Source organism: Mobula hypostoma, chromosome 1 (assembly GCF_963921235.1).
Source record: "Mobula hypostoma chromosome 1, sMobHyp1.1, whole genome shotgun sequence".
NCBI lineage: Eukaryota > Metazoa > Chordata > Chondrichthyes > Myliobatiformes > Myliobatidae > Mobula > Mobula hypostoma.
In genome coordinates this window covers 172172863-172190431 of record NC_086097.1, presented here as the reverse complement: position 1 = coordinate 172190431, position 17569 = coordinate 172172863, and the positions used below count along the sequence as shown (strand labels likewise).

Below are 17569 nucleotides of genomic sequence, written 5' to 3'. Positions count from 1 at the left end.
GCGGCAGAGATAGATAGGAGGAGAGAGCGAAGGACACACAGCTGGAGGAAGGAGGGACAGACAGATTGAGAGAGGTTGAGAGAAAAAGAGCGGAGGAAGTGGAGAGAGGAGAGAGGGGAGAAGGGGGGGAGAGAGGGGAGAAGGGGGGGAGAGAGGGGAGAAGGGGGGGAGAGAGGGGAGAAGGGGGGGGGAGAGGGTTAAGGAGCACAGGGTCCTAGGATCTGCTGCCAAAGTTTACGCGTAGTACCGGTGCTCTGGCCGGGGGCCCCCTCTCCTCGGGACATGGCTCAAGCTACCCTCTTCCTGCTCCTGGCCGCCGCTCTCAGCCTGGCCGGGGCGGCGAGCGGACAGCGGAGCGGAGACGGCCAGCCGTCCGCCCACCCTCTGTTGTACTTCGAGGCGCGGGACGTGCGGAGCCTACGGCAGAAGGCGCGGGGCAGCCACTCCTCCATCAGCCGCGCTGTCCGGGCAGCCGTGAAGACCATGCTGGCCAAGCCCGGCCTCTACCTGCCTCCGCCAGACCACGCCAGCTTCTCAGCCAAGTGGAACGAGGTGTACGGCAACAACCTGGGAGTCCTCTCCCTCTACTGCCTGCTCTTCCCCGAGGACGCCGCCGCGCTAGAATTTGCTCTGACCTACCTGGACCGAATGGCCTCTTACCCCAGCTGGCAGGTGCGGGCCGCCCCAAACGATGAGGTACCGGTGGCCCACTCCCTCAGCGGGTTTGCAACTGCTCTGGACTTCCTCTACTCCGTCCTGGACGAAGACAGGAGACAGAACTACATGCAGAAGGTAAGTCACACTTGGGATTCTGTCTGGACAATATGGGGCCGAGTGCCTGAGTGTCCCGTCTGCATCCAAGACGGAGGTTCATGAGGCAGAGGGAGGGTAGACTGTCAGAATCACCCCCAGGGCGGAAGTATCAAATACCGGAGGGCAAGAGGTCATGCCTTTAAGGTGAGGGGGAGGGAGGAGATGAAATCAGAATCAGATTTCTTATCACTAGTTTATTTGAGGTGAAGTGCGGTGATGTTGGTAGTAGTACAGTGCAGAGACACTAAACTTACTATAAATGCTAAAGATAAATGACAAGTGAAAAAAAGGAATAGCTAAGTACTGTTCAGAGGGTGATGGGCCATTCACAAATCTGATGGTGGAGGGGAAGAAGCTGTTTCTGAATTGTTAAAGGTGGGTTTTTAAACTCTGTTGGCAGTATTAAATAGAGGGCATGTCCTGGATAGAGTCACACAGCACGGAAACTAACATTTGACCTAACTGGTCCATGCCGATCAAAATGCCTGCTTAAGCCAGTCCTATATGCTCATGTTTGGCTCATATCCACATAGACTTTTATTATCGAAATACTGTACCTGGTCAAGTATTGATTAAATGTTAATGCATCTGCCACAACCATTTCCCCTGGCAGCTTCTTCCATATACAGATCACCTCCAGGTAAAAATGCTGCCCCTCACCTTCCTTCCCCTTAAACTTGGGACCCTCTGATGTGCTGGGCAAGATGGTATTGTTTACTATTGTCACAGATAGAGTGGAAAAACTTTTGATTTGCATGTCACCCAGGATGAATCATTCTAGACATAAGAAATCAGAATGTCCTGATGTAGGATGTTGGCTGAAACATCGACTGTTTATTCATTTCCATAGATGCTGCCGGAACTGCGGACTTCCTCCAGTATTTTGTGTGTGTTGCTCTGGATTTCCAGCATCTGCAGAATCGTGCAGAAAATAGGTTGGGGTTACGGAGAAAGTGCAATGCAGTGAAGATAGACAAATAAAATGCAAGAACCATGACTAGTTAAACGAGGAGATCAATAGCTTGTCTTGTATCATGTGAGGAGTCAGTTTATAACAGGATAAAAGCTGTTGTTGGGTTTGGTGATTCATATTTTTGGGCTTTTGCATCTTTTACCCAATAGCAGGGAGAAGAGAGAACGACTGGGGTGGGAGTGTTCTTTGATTATGGTGGCTGCTTTCTTGAGGTGGGGGAACTGTAGACAGAATCAGTGGAGGGGAGATTGGTTTGCATGAGGCCTGACAGAGCTTTTATTAAAAAATGAGAGACAGCAATAAGGTAGACAATCAGAATCTTGTTCCCCAGTTTAGGAACATCAAACACCACAGGACAGGCATTTAAGGTGAGAGGAGGAAAGATTAAAGTGGTACCACGGGTAGCTGGGCTGGTGAAGAAGGTGTTTGGCACAATAACTTTCATCAACACATCAATAGGAAAGGCTTAGAGGGAGATGGGTCAAACGTGGGCCAGTGGGAGTAGCGTAGGCTGGCATGGACATGTTGGGCCAACATTCCGCTTTCCATGCTGTGTGACTCTGCGAGATGTGCAGGGCAGGTTTTCTGTGCATGGGTGCCTGGGATGCACAGCCGGGGCTGGTGATGGAAGAAGATATGAGACTGTCATCTGGAAGTCTCTTAGATAGGTACATGAATATAAAGGGAATAGAGAGATATGGATCATGTGCCCAGGCAGATGGCTTTAGTTTAATTTAGCACTAACTTTACTGCAGCCATCATTGACTGAAGGAAATGTCCCTGTTCTATGTTTAGCAACACACGCACAATGCTGGAGGAACTCAGCTGGCCAGGCAGCATCTATGGAAATGAATAAACAGTCGCTGTTTCGGGCCGAGACGCTTCATCAGGACTGGAAAGAATAAGAAGCTGGCGGGAGGGGGAGGAAGACAAGCTGAAAGGTGATCAGTGAAGGCAGGGGTGGAGGAGGGGGCATGAAGTCGGAAGCTGGGAGGTGACAAGTAGAAAAGGCAAAGGGCTGGAGAAGAAAGGATCTGATAGGAGAGGATAGTGGTTCATGGAAGAAAGAGAAGGGGAAGGGCATCAGAAAGAGGTGATAGACAGGTGAGGAGAAGATGTAAGAGGCCAGACTGGGGAAATGAAGAAGGGGGAGGGGAAGAAATCAATGTTCCTGCCATCAGGTTGGAGGCAACCCAGACAGAGAATGAGATGTTGCTCCTCCAACCTGGGTGAGGCTTCATCATTGCTGAAGGAGGAGGCCATGGACCGATATGTCGGATTAGGAATAGGGATAGGAATTGAAGTGGTTGTCCACCGAGAAATTCTGCTTTTTGTGGATGGAGTGAAGGTGCTCATCAAAGCAGTCCCCAGTCTACGTCAGGTCTTACCAATATAAAGGAGGCTCTATCAGGAGAACTGGATACAGTAGACAACCCCCAACAGATTCACATGTGAAGTGTTGCCTCACCTGAGAGGACTGTTTGACCTAAATGGAGGTGAGCGAGGAGGTGAATGGGCACGTGTAGCACATCTGCTGCTTATAGGGAGATTGGTGGGGAGGGATGAATGGACAAGGAAATCATGGAGAGAGTAATCTGGGCAGAAGGTAAAGATGTGTCTGGTGGTAGGGTCCCATTGCACATGGTGGAAATTGTGGAGAATGCTGTGTTGGATGTGGAGGTTCATGGGGTGGTAGATGAAGACAGGAGGAACTCTAACCCTCTTAAGGTGGAGGAAGATGTGGTGAGTGCGGATGTTTGGAAAATGGAGGAGGTGCTGGGGAAGGCAGCATCAATGGGGCTGTCCACTGTACTTGGCGCTCCCAGTGCAGTCTCCTCTACATTGGTGCGACCTGACGTAGATTGGCAGACTGCTTTGTGGAGCACCTCAGCTCCATCTGCAAAATGTGGTATTTCCTGATGGAGAACCATTTCAATTCATATCCCCATTTCCCTTCCAACATGTCAGTTTCCTTCGGCCACAATGAGGCCACTCTCAGGAGCAACATCTCATATTCCATCTAGGTGGTCTCCAACATGATGACGTTAATATTTATGTATTCAACTTCTGGTAACTTTTTTTTCCCTTCCCCTACCTGCTCCTTCATTTTCCCCACTCTGCCTTCTTTCCTCTTCTCCTCACCTGTGTATCACCTCCCCCTGGTGCCCCTCCTCCTTCCTTTATTCCCATGACCCCCTCTCATTTCCTAACAGATCCGTTCTTTTCCAGCCCTTTGCCTTTTCAATTTATCACCTCCCAGCTTCTTACTCCAACAAAGGTAAGAAAAGAGAGGAGTTCCTGATGAAAGAATGTAGGGAGTTAAGTAGAAAGCTGAAAAGCACGACCTCCAGGGTAATAGTCTCTGGATTGCTTCCATGTGCCAGTGAGGGCAAGGATAGGATTTGGCGGATGAATGCGTGGCTGATGGATTGGTGCAGAAGGCAGGTCTTCAGATCATTGAGATCTCTTCTGGAGAAGGTGTGATCTTTACGAAAAGGGCAGGAACCTAAGGGGACCAGTACCCTTGTGGGTATGTTTGCTAGAGTTAATGGGGAGGGTTTAAACTAATTTGACAGGGAGATGGGAAATGGAGCAATAGAGCTGAGGAAAGGGCAATTGTTATACAAGTAGATGCAATGAGTAGTGAGACTGTGAGGACTGAACACTGGACTGAAGCTGTTATATTTGAAAGCATGCAGTATATGGAATAAGGCAGATGATTTTGAAGCGCAACTAGAGATTGGCAGGTATAATGTTGCAAGCATCACTGAGTCATGGTTGAAAAATCAAAGTTTGGAGCTTAACATCCAAGGATACATCTTGTATGGAAAAGATAGGCAGGTTGTCAGATTGGGGTGGGGTGACTCTGTTGGTAAAAAATGAAATCAAGTCCTTAGAAAGAGATGACATAAGATCGGAAGATGTAGAATCTTTGTGGGTAGAGTTAAGAAACTGCAAGGATAAAGAGACCCTGTTGGGAGTTGTATACCAGCCTCCAATTTGTAGCCAGGATATGGGATACAAATTACAACAGAAGTTAAGAGAACCCCATCAAAAGGGTAATGTTGCGATAGTCATGGGGATTTCAATATGCAGGTAGATTGGGAGAATTAGGTTGGTGCTGGATACCAAGAGAGGGAATTTATAGAATGCCTAGAGTAGCCTGAGGTTGAGCCCACTAGGGGAAAGGCAGCTTAAGGTAAAAGAACCGTTAGGAGGCAGTGATCATTATGTGGTATAATTAACCCTGCAGTTCGAGAGGGAGAAGATAAAGTCAGGAGTATCAATACTTCATGTGGAGTCAAGGTAATTACAGAGGCACAAGAGAAGAGTTGGACGAAGTTGACTGTAAGGGACACTAACAGGGGTGATGGCAGAACAACAATGGTTGCAGTTTCTGGGAGCAATTCAGAAAGCATAGGAAAGATTCATTCCAAAGATGTATTCCAAAAATGTTTTCTAAAGGGAGATTAGGCAATCGTGGCTGACAAGAGAAGTCAAAGAGAGCATAAAAGTAAAGGAGGGGCATATAATAGAATAAAAATTAGTGGGGTGTTAGAGGATTGGGAAGCTTTTCAAAAACCATAAGGAGAGAAAAGAAATATGGAGGTAAGCAGGCCAATAATATAAAAGAGGACATCAATAGTTTTTTTCAATTATGTAAAGAGTAGAAGAGAGCTGAGAATCAATATTGGACCGGATAGGACATTGACATTGGATAGGAAGTAATGGGGGTGGGGGGTGCAAAGAAATGGCAAATGAATGTAATAAGTATTATGCATCAGTTTTCACTGTGGAAGACATTAGCAGTATGCCGGAAGTTCGAGGGTGTCAGGGAGCGGAAGTTAGCTTAGTTGCTACACTAGGGAGAAAGTGCTTGGGAAGCTAAAAATTGGGTAGTTAAGTCAACTGGACCATATGATCTTACACCCCAGGTCCTGAAAGAGGTAGCTGAAGAGAGTGTGGAGGCATCAGTAATGATATTTCAAGGACCACAAGATCCTGGAATGGTTCTGGAGGACCAGAAAATTGCAAATGTCACTCCACTCTTTAAGAAGGGTGGGAGGCAGAAGAAAGAAAACTATAGACCAGTTAGCTTGACTGGTTGGGAAGATGTTGGAGTCCATAATAAGAATGAGGTTTCGGGGTACTTGGAGGCACATGATAAAATAGGCCAAAGCCAGCATGGGTTCCTTAAGGGAAATCTTTCTGGCAAATCTGTTGGAATTCTTTGAGGAAATAACAGGCAAAAGGAGAGTCAGTGGATGTTTTTTACTTGGATTTTCAGATGGCCTTTGGCAATGTCCCACACATGAGGCAGCCCAACAAGATAAGAACCAATGGTATGGAAAGGAAAACACCAGCAAGGATAGAAGATCAGCTGATTGGCAGGAGGCAAAGTGTGAGAATAAAGAGGGACTTTTCTGGTTAGCTGCCAGTGACTAGTGGTTTTCCACTGGAGTTGATGTTGGGACTGCTTCCTTTCATGTTGTATAGTATGTTAATGTTTTGGATGATGGAATTGATTGATTTGTGGCCAAGTAGATGATGCAAAGATAGGTGGAGGGTCAAGTGGTTTTGAGGAAGCAGGAAGTCTGGAGAAGAACTTAGACAGATTGGGAGAATGGGCAAAGAAGTGGCAGATGGAATATAACATAGGGAATATAGCATAGATAATGCACATTGGTAGAAGGACTAAAGGGGTAGACGATTTTCTAAACGGGGAGAAAAGCAAAAGTCAGAGGAGCAAAATGACTTGGATCCCTGTACAGGATTCCCTGAAGTTTAACTTACGGGTTGAGTCAGTTGTTAGGAAGGCAAATGCAATGATAACATTCATTTCAAGAGGACTAGGATATTAAAGCAAGGATGTAATGCTGAGGCTTTATGAGGCATTAGACTGCACTGAGTACTGTGAGCAGTTCTGGGCCCCTTATCTAAGAAAGGTTGTGCTTGCATAGGAGGTTCATGAGTATGATTCTGGGAATGAAAGTATTAACATATGAGGAGTGTTTGATGGCTCTGGGCCTGTGTTTGCTGGAGTTTAGAAGAATGAAGGGGGATCTCATTGAAACCTATCAGATATTGAAAGATCTGAATAGGATGGGTGTGGGGAGGATGTTTCCTATAGTCCATGGACCCCTTGCTTAATGGAATTGGTCCATGACATAAAAAGGTTGGGAGTATAGTGGATGAGTCTAGGACCTGAACGCAAAGCCTCAGGATAGAGGGATGTTAATTTAAAACAGAAATAAGAAGGAATTGCCACAGGTGGCTGTGGAGGCTATGTCATTGAGTATGTTTAAAGTGGTGGTTGATAGGTTCTTGATTAGACAGGGCGTCAATGGTCACTGGGAGAATGCAGGAGAATGGGATTGAAAGGGATAATGAATCAACCATGATGGAATGGTGGAACAGAACTCAATGGGCCGAGTGACCTAATTAGGCTCCTATGTTTTATGCCCCCCACCCACCTGGCTTCACCTATCACCTTCAAGCTTGTCCTCCTGCCCTCCCCGCCCCCACCGTTTTCCCCTTTCTTTTCCAGTCCTGAAGAAGTGTCTCAGCTCGAAACGTTGACTGTTTATTCACTTCCATAAATACAACCCAACCTGCTGAGTTCGTCTAGCATTTTGTGTTTGTTGTTCTAAATTTCCAGCATTTGGAGTGTCTCGTGTGTTTACGATTGCCTGTTCCATGTTTGTTTTTTTAAGGTCAACAACGTCACTATGGAGCTCTATGAGTTCTCCAAGTACCGGGCATGGGGCAAGCACTTCCTCCACAACCATCAGGCCACCAATGTTCTAGCCCTGCTGACCGGAGCCTTGGTGCTCACTCCCCACCAGACGCAGGCAGCCTTGCTCTGCAAGCAGTTCGCTATTGACATCATGGAGAAGACTCTCTTCCTCCTGAGCCACGTGGTAGATGGGTCGCTGGATGAAGGGGTGGCTTACGGCAGCTACACTTCCAAGTCCATCACACAGTACATCTTCTTGGCCCTGCGGCACTTCAACCTGAACCACACTGGCAACCCCTGGCTGAAGCAACACTTCTGGTTTTACTATGCCACGTTGCTGCCCGGCTTCCAGCGGAGTGTTGGCATCGCCGACTCTAACTACAACTGGTTCTATGGGCCAGAGAGCCAGCTTGTTTTCCTGGACAGGTTTGTGACCTTTGTAATCACTTCTTAAAGGCGAGTCTTAAGTCAGGAGCGTGGTGTGATGGGGTAACAGGTGCAGTAGACATTGTGATTCAACCGTCGTGTTCTGTAACACTGCAGCGGCATGATGGGCAAGTGGGTTCAGCAGCAATTCTTGTGACTTCATGCCGTGCGGGGATCGGGAAGGGGAAGATGATATTGGGAAATAATGGATTTGGCAAGATCAGCTGGATGGATGCACGGGGGACTACTGATGCTGAATCGTAGAACAACATACAAAGCGCTGGAGAAGTTCAGCAAGTTGGGAAGTGTCTGGAGGGAAACAAAAATTCGACATTTCAGGCTGAGACTCTTGATTGGATAATTTGGTCACTATCACATGTATTTAGCTGAGGAGTCTCAATCTGAAACATTGACTGTCCATTTCCCTCCACAGATGCTGCTTTATCTGCTGTTCCTCCAGTGCTTGGTATGTTGCTTACATGAATGGGTGTTTGGGCAGTGGAATGTTATTGATGTCCAGCTTCACTGTGGCTGAACAAAAGGATAGAGCTGGGAAAACAACAGAATAAAATTGGACACTAATTAAGATATTCACCTTGCCATCTTTCCCTTCTTAGAGTCATATAGTCATAAATGACTACAGCACAAAAACTGACCCTTTGAACCATCTAGTTCATGCCAACCTGATCTTCTGCCTAGTCCTATCTACCTGTACGCGGACCATAACCCTCCATTCCCTTCTAATCCATGTACCTAGCCAAACTTCTCTAAATGTTGCAAGTGAACTTGCGTCAGCTGGCTGCTCATTCCACACGCATTCTTTACATGGAGTGAAGAAGATCCTACCTAGATTCCTCATAAATGGTTCACCTTTGTCCTATATCTATGAACTATGAACTATAGTTCTAGTCTCATCCAACCAGAGGGGAAATTTGTTGTCATTTTCCCCACAATGGGATTATACATCATTGGTGAGACCCAAATTGGTGTTTTGTGTCATTTTCCACTCGATTGGACTGTACAGGTAGGAAAAGTTTAGAGGAAAGTGGGACAATAACGAACAAATGGGACTAGTTCAGGTAGACATCTTGGTTGGCATGGATGAGTTGGGCCAGAGGGACGGTTTCCATGTTGTATAAACCTATGACTTCATTAATTCACTTCTCAATCTTATTACCTGTATTGGGTCCTCTCAGAGCCTCCTTAGTTCCAAGGCTCAGCGCAGTGTAGTGATACGACAGTTATCACTGTTGTCTCTCAACTACTACAGACTTCCAGGTGTTTTGGTTAGGTGGTGCTTAAGTGAAATCTTGTGCATTCTCCCTGTGAGTGCATGGGTTTGCTCTGGTTGGTGCAGTTTCTCCTCACTTCCCACTGGGGGGTGTGTGTGTGTGTGTGTGTGGCTAACTGGCCACTGTAATTGCCCCTCAGCATAGGATAGATGGCAAAGGAATCAAAAAGACCATGTCAGTTTGCCACATGAAAGAGATGACATTACAGAGCTTCAGCTCAGTAAGTTGATGGGTAGTGGGGCTGATCTTTTTATCCTTCTGTGACATCATATTCTGGATGGTCTGACTTGCATATAATTGTAATAATCGAGTAACTACAATCAGCTTCTCTGGTCAGAATCAGAATCACGTTTATTATCATTAACATATGAAATGTATTGTTTTCAGCAGCAGTACAGTGTAATACATAAAAAATACTGCAAGTTACAAAAATAAATATATTTAAAAATAAATAAGCTCTGCAAAAATAGAACAAAAATTGAGGTAGTGTCCATGGGTTCATGGCTTGTTCAGAAATACGATGGCAGAGGGGAAAAAGCTGTTCCTAAAATGTTGAGTGTGTGTCTTCAGTCTCCTGTACTTCCTTCCTGCTGATAGTAAGGAGAAGAGGGCATGTCCTGGGTGGTGAGGGTACTTAATAATGGATGCCACCTTTTTCAGATATCGCCTATTAAAGATGTTCTTGGTGGTGGGGAGACTAATGCACATGATGAATCTGGCTGAGTTTATGACCCTCCGCAGCTTTTTCTGATCCTCTGCACTGCCACATCCATACTAGTCAGAATACTCTCCATAGTACATCTAAAGAAATTCTGTAGAGTCTCTGGTAACATACCAATTCTCCTCAAACTCTTAATGAAAAATAGCCGCTGGTGTGCTTTTTTCATAATTGCATCAATATATTTGGCCCATAGTAAATCTTTTGATTTGTTGAATCCCAAGAACTTGAAGCTGCTCACCCTTTCCATTGCTTATCCCTCAATGAGGACAGGTATGTATTCTCTCTACTTTCCCTTCCTGAAGTCCTTAATTCTTGGTCTTACTGATGTTGAATTCAAGTTTGTTGTTGCAATATCACTCACTCAGCTAATTTACTGTATTTCACTCCTGTACACTTCAGTACCATCAGAAATCCACACGGCTAAAATTCCTGGATATTTTTGGGTCAATTTCTTTTACATCTTCTCCAGAGCCTTTGGTCTTTGCTAAAACCTTTCAGCCAGAACTGCACAAAATGCTCCATTTGTGGCCAAACCAGTGAGTTACAAAGATTCTTCATGACTTCCTTGCTTCTCTATTCCGTGTTTATTTATAAAGTCCAGAATCTATCACTTTCGTAATGACTGGCTCTTCTTGTTTTCCCCCTTGTCTGGAAACAAAGGTCACAGTCTCAGAATAAGGAGAAGGCAGTGTGTGGCTGAGAGAGGAAGTATTTATTTACCTTAAATGTTCTGTAGTTAAAGCTCTTGTTTTATATTGTTCCAACCAAAGTACTTTGCATTTCACTGCATTAGATTTCATGTTACTCCACTATTTAAGAAGGGTGGGAGGCAACAGAAAGGAAACTATAGACCTGTTAGCCTGACGTCAGTGGTTGGGAAGTTGTTGGAATTCACTGTTAGGGATGAGATTACGAAGTACCTGGAGGCACATGACAAGATAGGCCAAAGCCAGCATGGTTTCCTGAAAGAAAAATCCTGTCTGACAAACCTACTGGAATTCTTTGAGGAAATTATGAGCAGGGTAGACAAAGGAGATGTAGTAGATGTGGTGTACTTGGATTTTCAGAAGGCCTTTGGCAAGGTGCCACACATGAGGCTGCTTAGCAAGATAAGAGCCCATGGAACTACAGGAAAGTTACTAGCGTGGGTGGAGTATTAGCTGGTTGGCAGAAAACAGAGTGGGAATAAAGGGATCCTATTCTGGCTGCCGGTTACCAGTGGAGTTCCACGGGGTCATTGTTGGGACCGCTGCTTTTTACGATGCATGTTGATGATTTGGACTAAGGTATTAATGAAATTGTGGCTGAATTTGCCGATGATACAAAGATAGGTGGAGGAGCGGGTAGTGTTGTGGAAACAGAGAGCCTGCAGAGAGACTTAGATAGTTTAGGGGAATGGGTAAAGAAGTGGCAAATGAAATACAATGTTGGAAAGTGTATGGTCATGCACTTTGGTGGCAGAAATAAATAGACTATTATCTAGATGGGAGGAGAATTCAAAATGCAGAGCTGCAAAGGGACTTGGGAGTCCTTGTGCAAGATACCCTTAAGGTTAACGTCCAGGTTGAGTTGGTTGTGAAGAAGGTGAATAAAATGTTGGCATTTGTTACTAGAGGTATAGAATGTAAGAGCAGAGATGTAATGTTGAGGCTCTATAAGGTACTTGTGAGACCACACTTGGAGTATTGTGTGCAGTTTTGGGTTCCTTATTTTAGAAAGGATATACTGACATTGCAAAGAGTTCAGAGAAGATTCACAAGAATGATTCCAGGAATGAAAGGATTACTGTATGAGGAACGTCTGGCAGCTCTTGGGCTGTATTCCCTGGAGTTCAGGAGAATGAGGGGGGTTCTCATAGAAACATTCCGAATGTTAAAAGCCCTGAACAGATTAGATATGGCAAAGTTATTTCCCATGGTAGAGGATTCTAGGACAAGAGGGCATGACTTCAAGATTGAAGGACGTCCTTTTAGAACTGAGATGCGGAAAAATTACTTTAGTCAGAGGGTGGTAAATCTGTGGAATTTGTTGCCACGAGTGGCTGTAGAGGCCAAGTCATTGGGTGCATTTCAGGCAGAGATAGATAGGTTCTTGATTAGCCAGGGCATAAAAGGGTCTGGGGTGAAAGCAGTGGAGTGGGAATAATGGAAGACTTGGATCAGCCCATGACTGAATGGCAGAGCAGACTCAATGGGCTGAATGGCCCACTTCTGCTCCTACATCTTATGGTCTTCATCTGCCCCCTAGCTACCCATTCTACCAGAATCTCCCTGAACAGAAAAAATTGCCTGAGAAACTCAGCAGGTTAGGCAGCATCTGTAGAGAGTAATGGGCATTTGACATTCTGGTTCTGGATGAAGGGTCTTAGCAGTGGTCTAAGAACACTGAGGCTGTCTACAAGAAGGGTCAGAGCCGTCTCTATTTCCTGAGGAGACTGAGGTCCTTTAACATCTGCCGGACGATGCTGAGGATGTTCTACGAGTCTGTGGTGGCCAGTGCTATCATGTTTGCTGTTGTGTGCTGGGGCAGCAGGCTGAGGGTAGCAGACACCAGCAGAATCAATAAGCTCATTTGTAAGGCCAGTGATGTTGTGGGGATGGAACTGGACTCTCTCACGGTGGTGTCTGAAAAGAGGATGCTGTCTAAGTTGCATGCCATCTTGGTCAATGTCTCCCATCCACTACATAATGTACTGGTTGGGCACAGGAGTACATTCAGCCAGAGACTCATTCCTCCGAGATGCAACACAGAGCGTCATAGGAAGCCATTCCTGCCTGTGGCCATCAAACTTTATAACTCCTCCCTTGGAGGGTCAGACACCCTGAGCCGATAGGCTGGTCCTGGACTTATTTCATAATCTACTGGCATAATTTACATATTACTATTTAACTACTTATGGTTCTGTGCAACTGTAACGAAAACCAATTTCCCCCGGGATCAATAAAGTGTGACTGTGACAAAACCTTGACTGTCCATTTCCCTCTACAGATGCTGTCTGAGCTGCAGAGCTTGCTTTTTCCTTGGGACTCCAGTAGCTGCATTGCCTTGTGTCTCTAACTCTCCTTAAAATCTATTGGTAACCTCTTCATATTTCAATATAGTATCAAGCTTTGTTTCATTAAAGTTAACATCAAGACATCTCCAATCAAATAAAATAAATTTGGGACTTTCTTCAGCTTACCTCACGAGCTGTGCTGTGTGCACCAAGTGCTGGCAAAAAAATTGCATTTATATTGCATTTTCAGTCGGGCTTTGAACTGGTTTCCAAGTTTATTGTCGGAGAGGCTTTACTAGCAATACTGTCGAGTGAAACTGGACTTATAAAGTATTGACATATACAAGAGCACCTGGACACTTTCCAGATACTTACTGAGCAAATGTTCCTTCCTTCATAAAATTATGAAAATGTAACAGCTTCAAGCAGTACCGCATTAGTTTATCACCAGTCTGGGTCTGATTGTAGAAAATAAAACTTGTATTTACTTTATGTTACTTCATTGGAATACTATCGTGATACCACTGTTGTACGAAGCATGGCTACTTTATTGCACAGTGAGATCTCAAAGGCACCACTGAAATGATGGACCAGACATTTATCCTTTGGTAGCAAAAGAACCAAAAGTAACCAGAGGATATTTTTTTTATTATGGAGCAAGAGGTTAGTGTCTGCAACGCTGTGATGGAGTGCAGGGAGCCCATTCAATTTTACTGTATCAAAGGAGGCTGGAAAAGGTATTTGACAGGAAGGAAACCTTGGGGCTGTGGAGATTGGACATGTAAATGGAAATACATCGTTCCTCTAATACGGAGCCAGAATGGATCTGCTGGGCTGAACTACCTCTTTCTGGGATGTAGTAGATATGCTAGGAACATGATATAGAAATGTTAGCTTGCTGAAAACTGCTTCAAAAATTTAGCTCCAATCTTACTGTGTTTTTAGATGTACGACAGAGCACTATTTTCTATTCCGTTTCAGAGATAATGGTTGTGAGACAATTTCCAAACAAAGAATATGAGAGAGAATGAGGCCAAATAGCATCTCTGCTGGTAATCTTTCCTGTAATACCATGGGCTCTCATATTGTTAAGCAATGTCATGTGTGGCACCTTGTCAAAGGCCTTCTGAAAATCCAAGTAAACAACATCCACTGATTCTCTTTTGTCTTTCCTGCCTGTTATTTCTTCAAAGAATTCCAACAGATTTGTCAGGTAAGATTTCCCCTTAAGGAAACCATGTTGACTTCAATCTACTTTATGATGTGCCTCCAAGTACCCTGAAACCTCCTCCATAATAACGGACTCCAACATCTTTCCAAACACTGAAGTCAGACTGACTGGCCTATATTTTCCTTACTTCTGCCTCCCTCCCTTCTTGAAGGATGAATCAGAATCAGGTTTAATATCACTGGCTTATGTCGTGAACTTTGATAACTTTGACTGAAGTGACATTTGCACTTTCCAGTCCTCTGGAACCATTCCAGAATGCAGTGATTCTTGAAAGATCATTACTAATGCCTCCACAAACTGTTCAGCTACCTCTTTCAGAACCCTAGGGTGTAGCCCATCTGGTTCAAATGACTTATCAACATTCAGACCTTTCAGCTTCCCAAGCACCTTTTCCTTAGTAATGACAACTACACTCACTACTGCCCCTTGACAGTCCCAAATATCTGATGTACTCCTGCTGTTTTCCACAGTAAGACTAATGCAAAATACTTTTAAAGTTCATCAGCTATTCCTTTGTCCCAGGTACTACCTCTCCAGCAATATTTTCCATCCCTTTTACTCTTTATAAACTGTATCCGAAAAAAAAAAACTTTTGGTGTCACCTTTTATATTACTTGCTTGCTTACCTTCATATTTCATTTTTTCTTTCTGTTTTTGTTTTCTGTTACCTTCTGTTTGCTTTTAAGAACTTCCCAATCTGCTAACTCCTCACTGATGTCTTCTTTACATCCTTGTAGAATGCGTGGGTTTTCTTTGGGTGCTTCGGTTTCCGAACACATTCCAACAATGTACCAGGTACATAAGTTGGTCATTGTACATCGTAAATTGTCCCGTTATTATGTTAGGGTTAATTTGGGGTAGCTGGGCCACAGGACTTATTCCACATTATATCACTAAATAAAAATAAAATAAGTAACTTTTTGCTATAACAGATGTCCTCTTTTTTACTTTTATGCTGCCTTTGACTTCTTTGTCAGCCACGGTTGGCTCATCCTCCCTTTAGAATACTACTACTTTGGAACCCATCTATTGTGCTCCTTTTGAATTACTCCCAGAAGCTCCAGTCTTTGCTGTTCTGCCATCATCCCTGCTAGTGTCCCCTTCCAATCATCTTTGGCTAGTTCTTCTCCCATTGTAAATTGTGCCCCATATTCTAGCTACTGTTCAGTGGCATATATATAACTCCAATCAGGGTCTTTTTATCCTTGCATTTTCTTAACTCTACCCACAATGAACCAATATAGTTGGTTTATATACTGTAGGTCAGCACAGTAGTGCGCGAAGAGCATGCATTGTGTTGCACTGTTCCATGCTTTGTGTTCTGTTTATAAACATTTGTTGCATCGCAACTGAAATGATGTGCCCAATTGTGGCCACATCCCTAAAGGAAGCATGAGGGAGGGGTGGAGAAAAGCTTTAAAGCATTAATTAAATGGTTCCATGGATAGGGAAGGGTTAGATTGGCAATTGGAACTGTTCTCTTTGGAGATTGAGAAGAGATTTGACAGGCATAAACAAAACAATGATGGCTTTAGACAAGGTAGCACTGCTCCCATTATAGGAAGAATCAAGATCTGTGATACAGAGTGAAAGTAAAGGCCATAAGGTACAAGGGAGAATGTAAAGTTATATAGAGTTATACAGCATAGAATCAGGCATTTCAGCCCGACTCTTGAGCTGATTTCATTTCCCTGCAATTGGCTCATATCTCTCCAAACTTTTCTTATCCGTGCACCTCTTCAAATGTCTTTTAAAGATTATATTTGGACACAACTGCTTCCTCTGGCAGCTCGTTCCACATAATCACCACTCTCTGTATGAGACAGTTGCCACTTAGGTCCTTTTTAAATTGATCCCACCTCAGTTTAAACCAATGTCCTCTAATTTTAGACTCTCCTACCCTGACTGTAGCCATTCAGTTTATCTATGCCCCTTGTGATTTTATAAACCTCTATAAGGTTACCCTCAGCCTTCTATACTCCAAGAAAAATGGAGACAGCCTATCCAAGCTTTTCTTATCACTTCCAGGCAACACTCCTGTGAATCTATTCTATCTCCTCTCTAGCTTAATCATATCTTTGTGAGGCATTTTTCTATATGCAGTTAGTGATGATGTTTTGGAAAACATTGCCTATTAGGGTATAGAAACAGAGGCAATCAGAGCCTTCAAAGCAGAGTAATCTGCAAGGCTACACGTGGAAATGGGATTTGGTGATGGGCGTCAGCATAGACTTAATGGGCCCAATGTCCTGATTCAGTGTTAATGCAGTACTGTGGTGATTGGCCAGGACCTTTCAGCTAATGCCCTTTGCATTAGTTTTGTGCCGGTAGGTAGAGGAAGGTAGATCCAAAGGATGACACATACAACAGTGCAATACTCTTTCAGTCCAGCCCCTGGAGTGAAATGTGAATCTATTGCTTCATAACCTGAAGCAAGCATCCATTATATGAAACCATCCCATTCTTTGTGAACGCACTTCAGTCTCCTATTTGTTTTGGCATCAAAACTGTCCCCAAAAGGTTGATGAAAGAACGAGGGTGGATGTTGTCTACATGGAATTTGGGAAGTGCTTAACAAGGTCCCACATGGAAGGCTGGTGTAGAAGGTTAAGTCATTTGGCATTCAGGATGAAGTAGTAAATTAGATTCAGTATTGGCAGTGGGAGAAGCTAAAGAGTGGTTGTAGATGGTTGTCTTTCTGAATGGGGCCTGTGACTATTGTTGTGCCACAGGGATTAGTGTTGGGTCCATTGTTGCTTATGATCTATTTTCATAATTTAGATGATAATGTGGTAAACTGGATCAGCAAGTGGATGGATGGCACCATGATTGGAGCATAGTGGGCAGCAAGAAAAGCTATCAAAGCTTGAAGAATGGCCTTGACCAACTGGGAAAATGGGATGAAAACTAGCTAATGTGTGCAGTAGAAATGGGAATACAGATCCATAATTCCTTGAAAGTAGCATCACAGGTAGAAAGCATCATGAAGAGAACCTTTAGCACAATGGCCTCATAAATCTGGCCACTGAGAACAGAAGTTGGGATGGTATGTTGAGGTTGTATAGGATGTTGATGAGGCAAAATTTGAAGTATTGTTTGCAGACTGGTCACCCACCAGTTATCAATAAATTTAAAAGCGTGTGGAGAAAAGTTACAGAGATGCTGCTGGGACTTGAGGATCTGAGTTAAAGGGGGAGGTTGAATCATTTCAGGATTTTATTTCCTGGAGTGCCGGATAATGAGAGGAGATATTATAGAAATATACAAAATTATGAGGGGTATAGATAGGGTGAATGCACGCAGGGGTTTTCCCCCTCTGGTTTGGTGAGAATAGAGCTAGGGGTCATTTGTTCAGTGTGAAAGGTGAAATATTTAAGGGGA

The 17569-nt window shown here is 44.2% G+C and overlaps 1 protein-coding gene across 1 annotated transcript in view; it reads left to right on the top strand.

Annotated features, from left to right (window-relative positions):
- The first annotated feature begins 207 nt into the window (after window positions 1-207).
- Window positions 208-17569, top strand: part of LOC134352530 (dermatan-sulfate epimerase-like protein) — a 46447-nt gene continuing 29085 nt past the window's right edge. The window contains exons 1-2 of the mRNA XM_063059796.1: window positions 208-792; window positions 7501-7949. Coding sequence (XP_062915866.1) covers window positions 283-792; window positions 7501-7949 — 959 coding nt within the window. The 5' untranslated portion in view covers window positions 208-282. The remainder of the gene's footprint in view (window positions 793-7500; window positions 7950-17569) is intronic.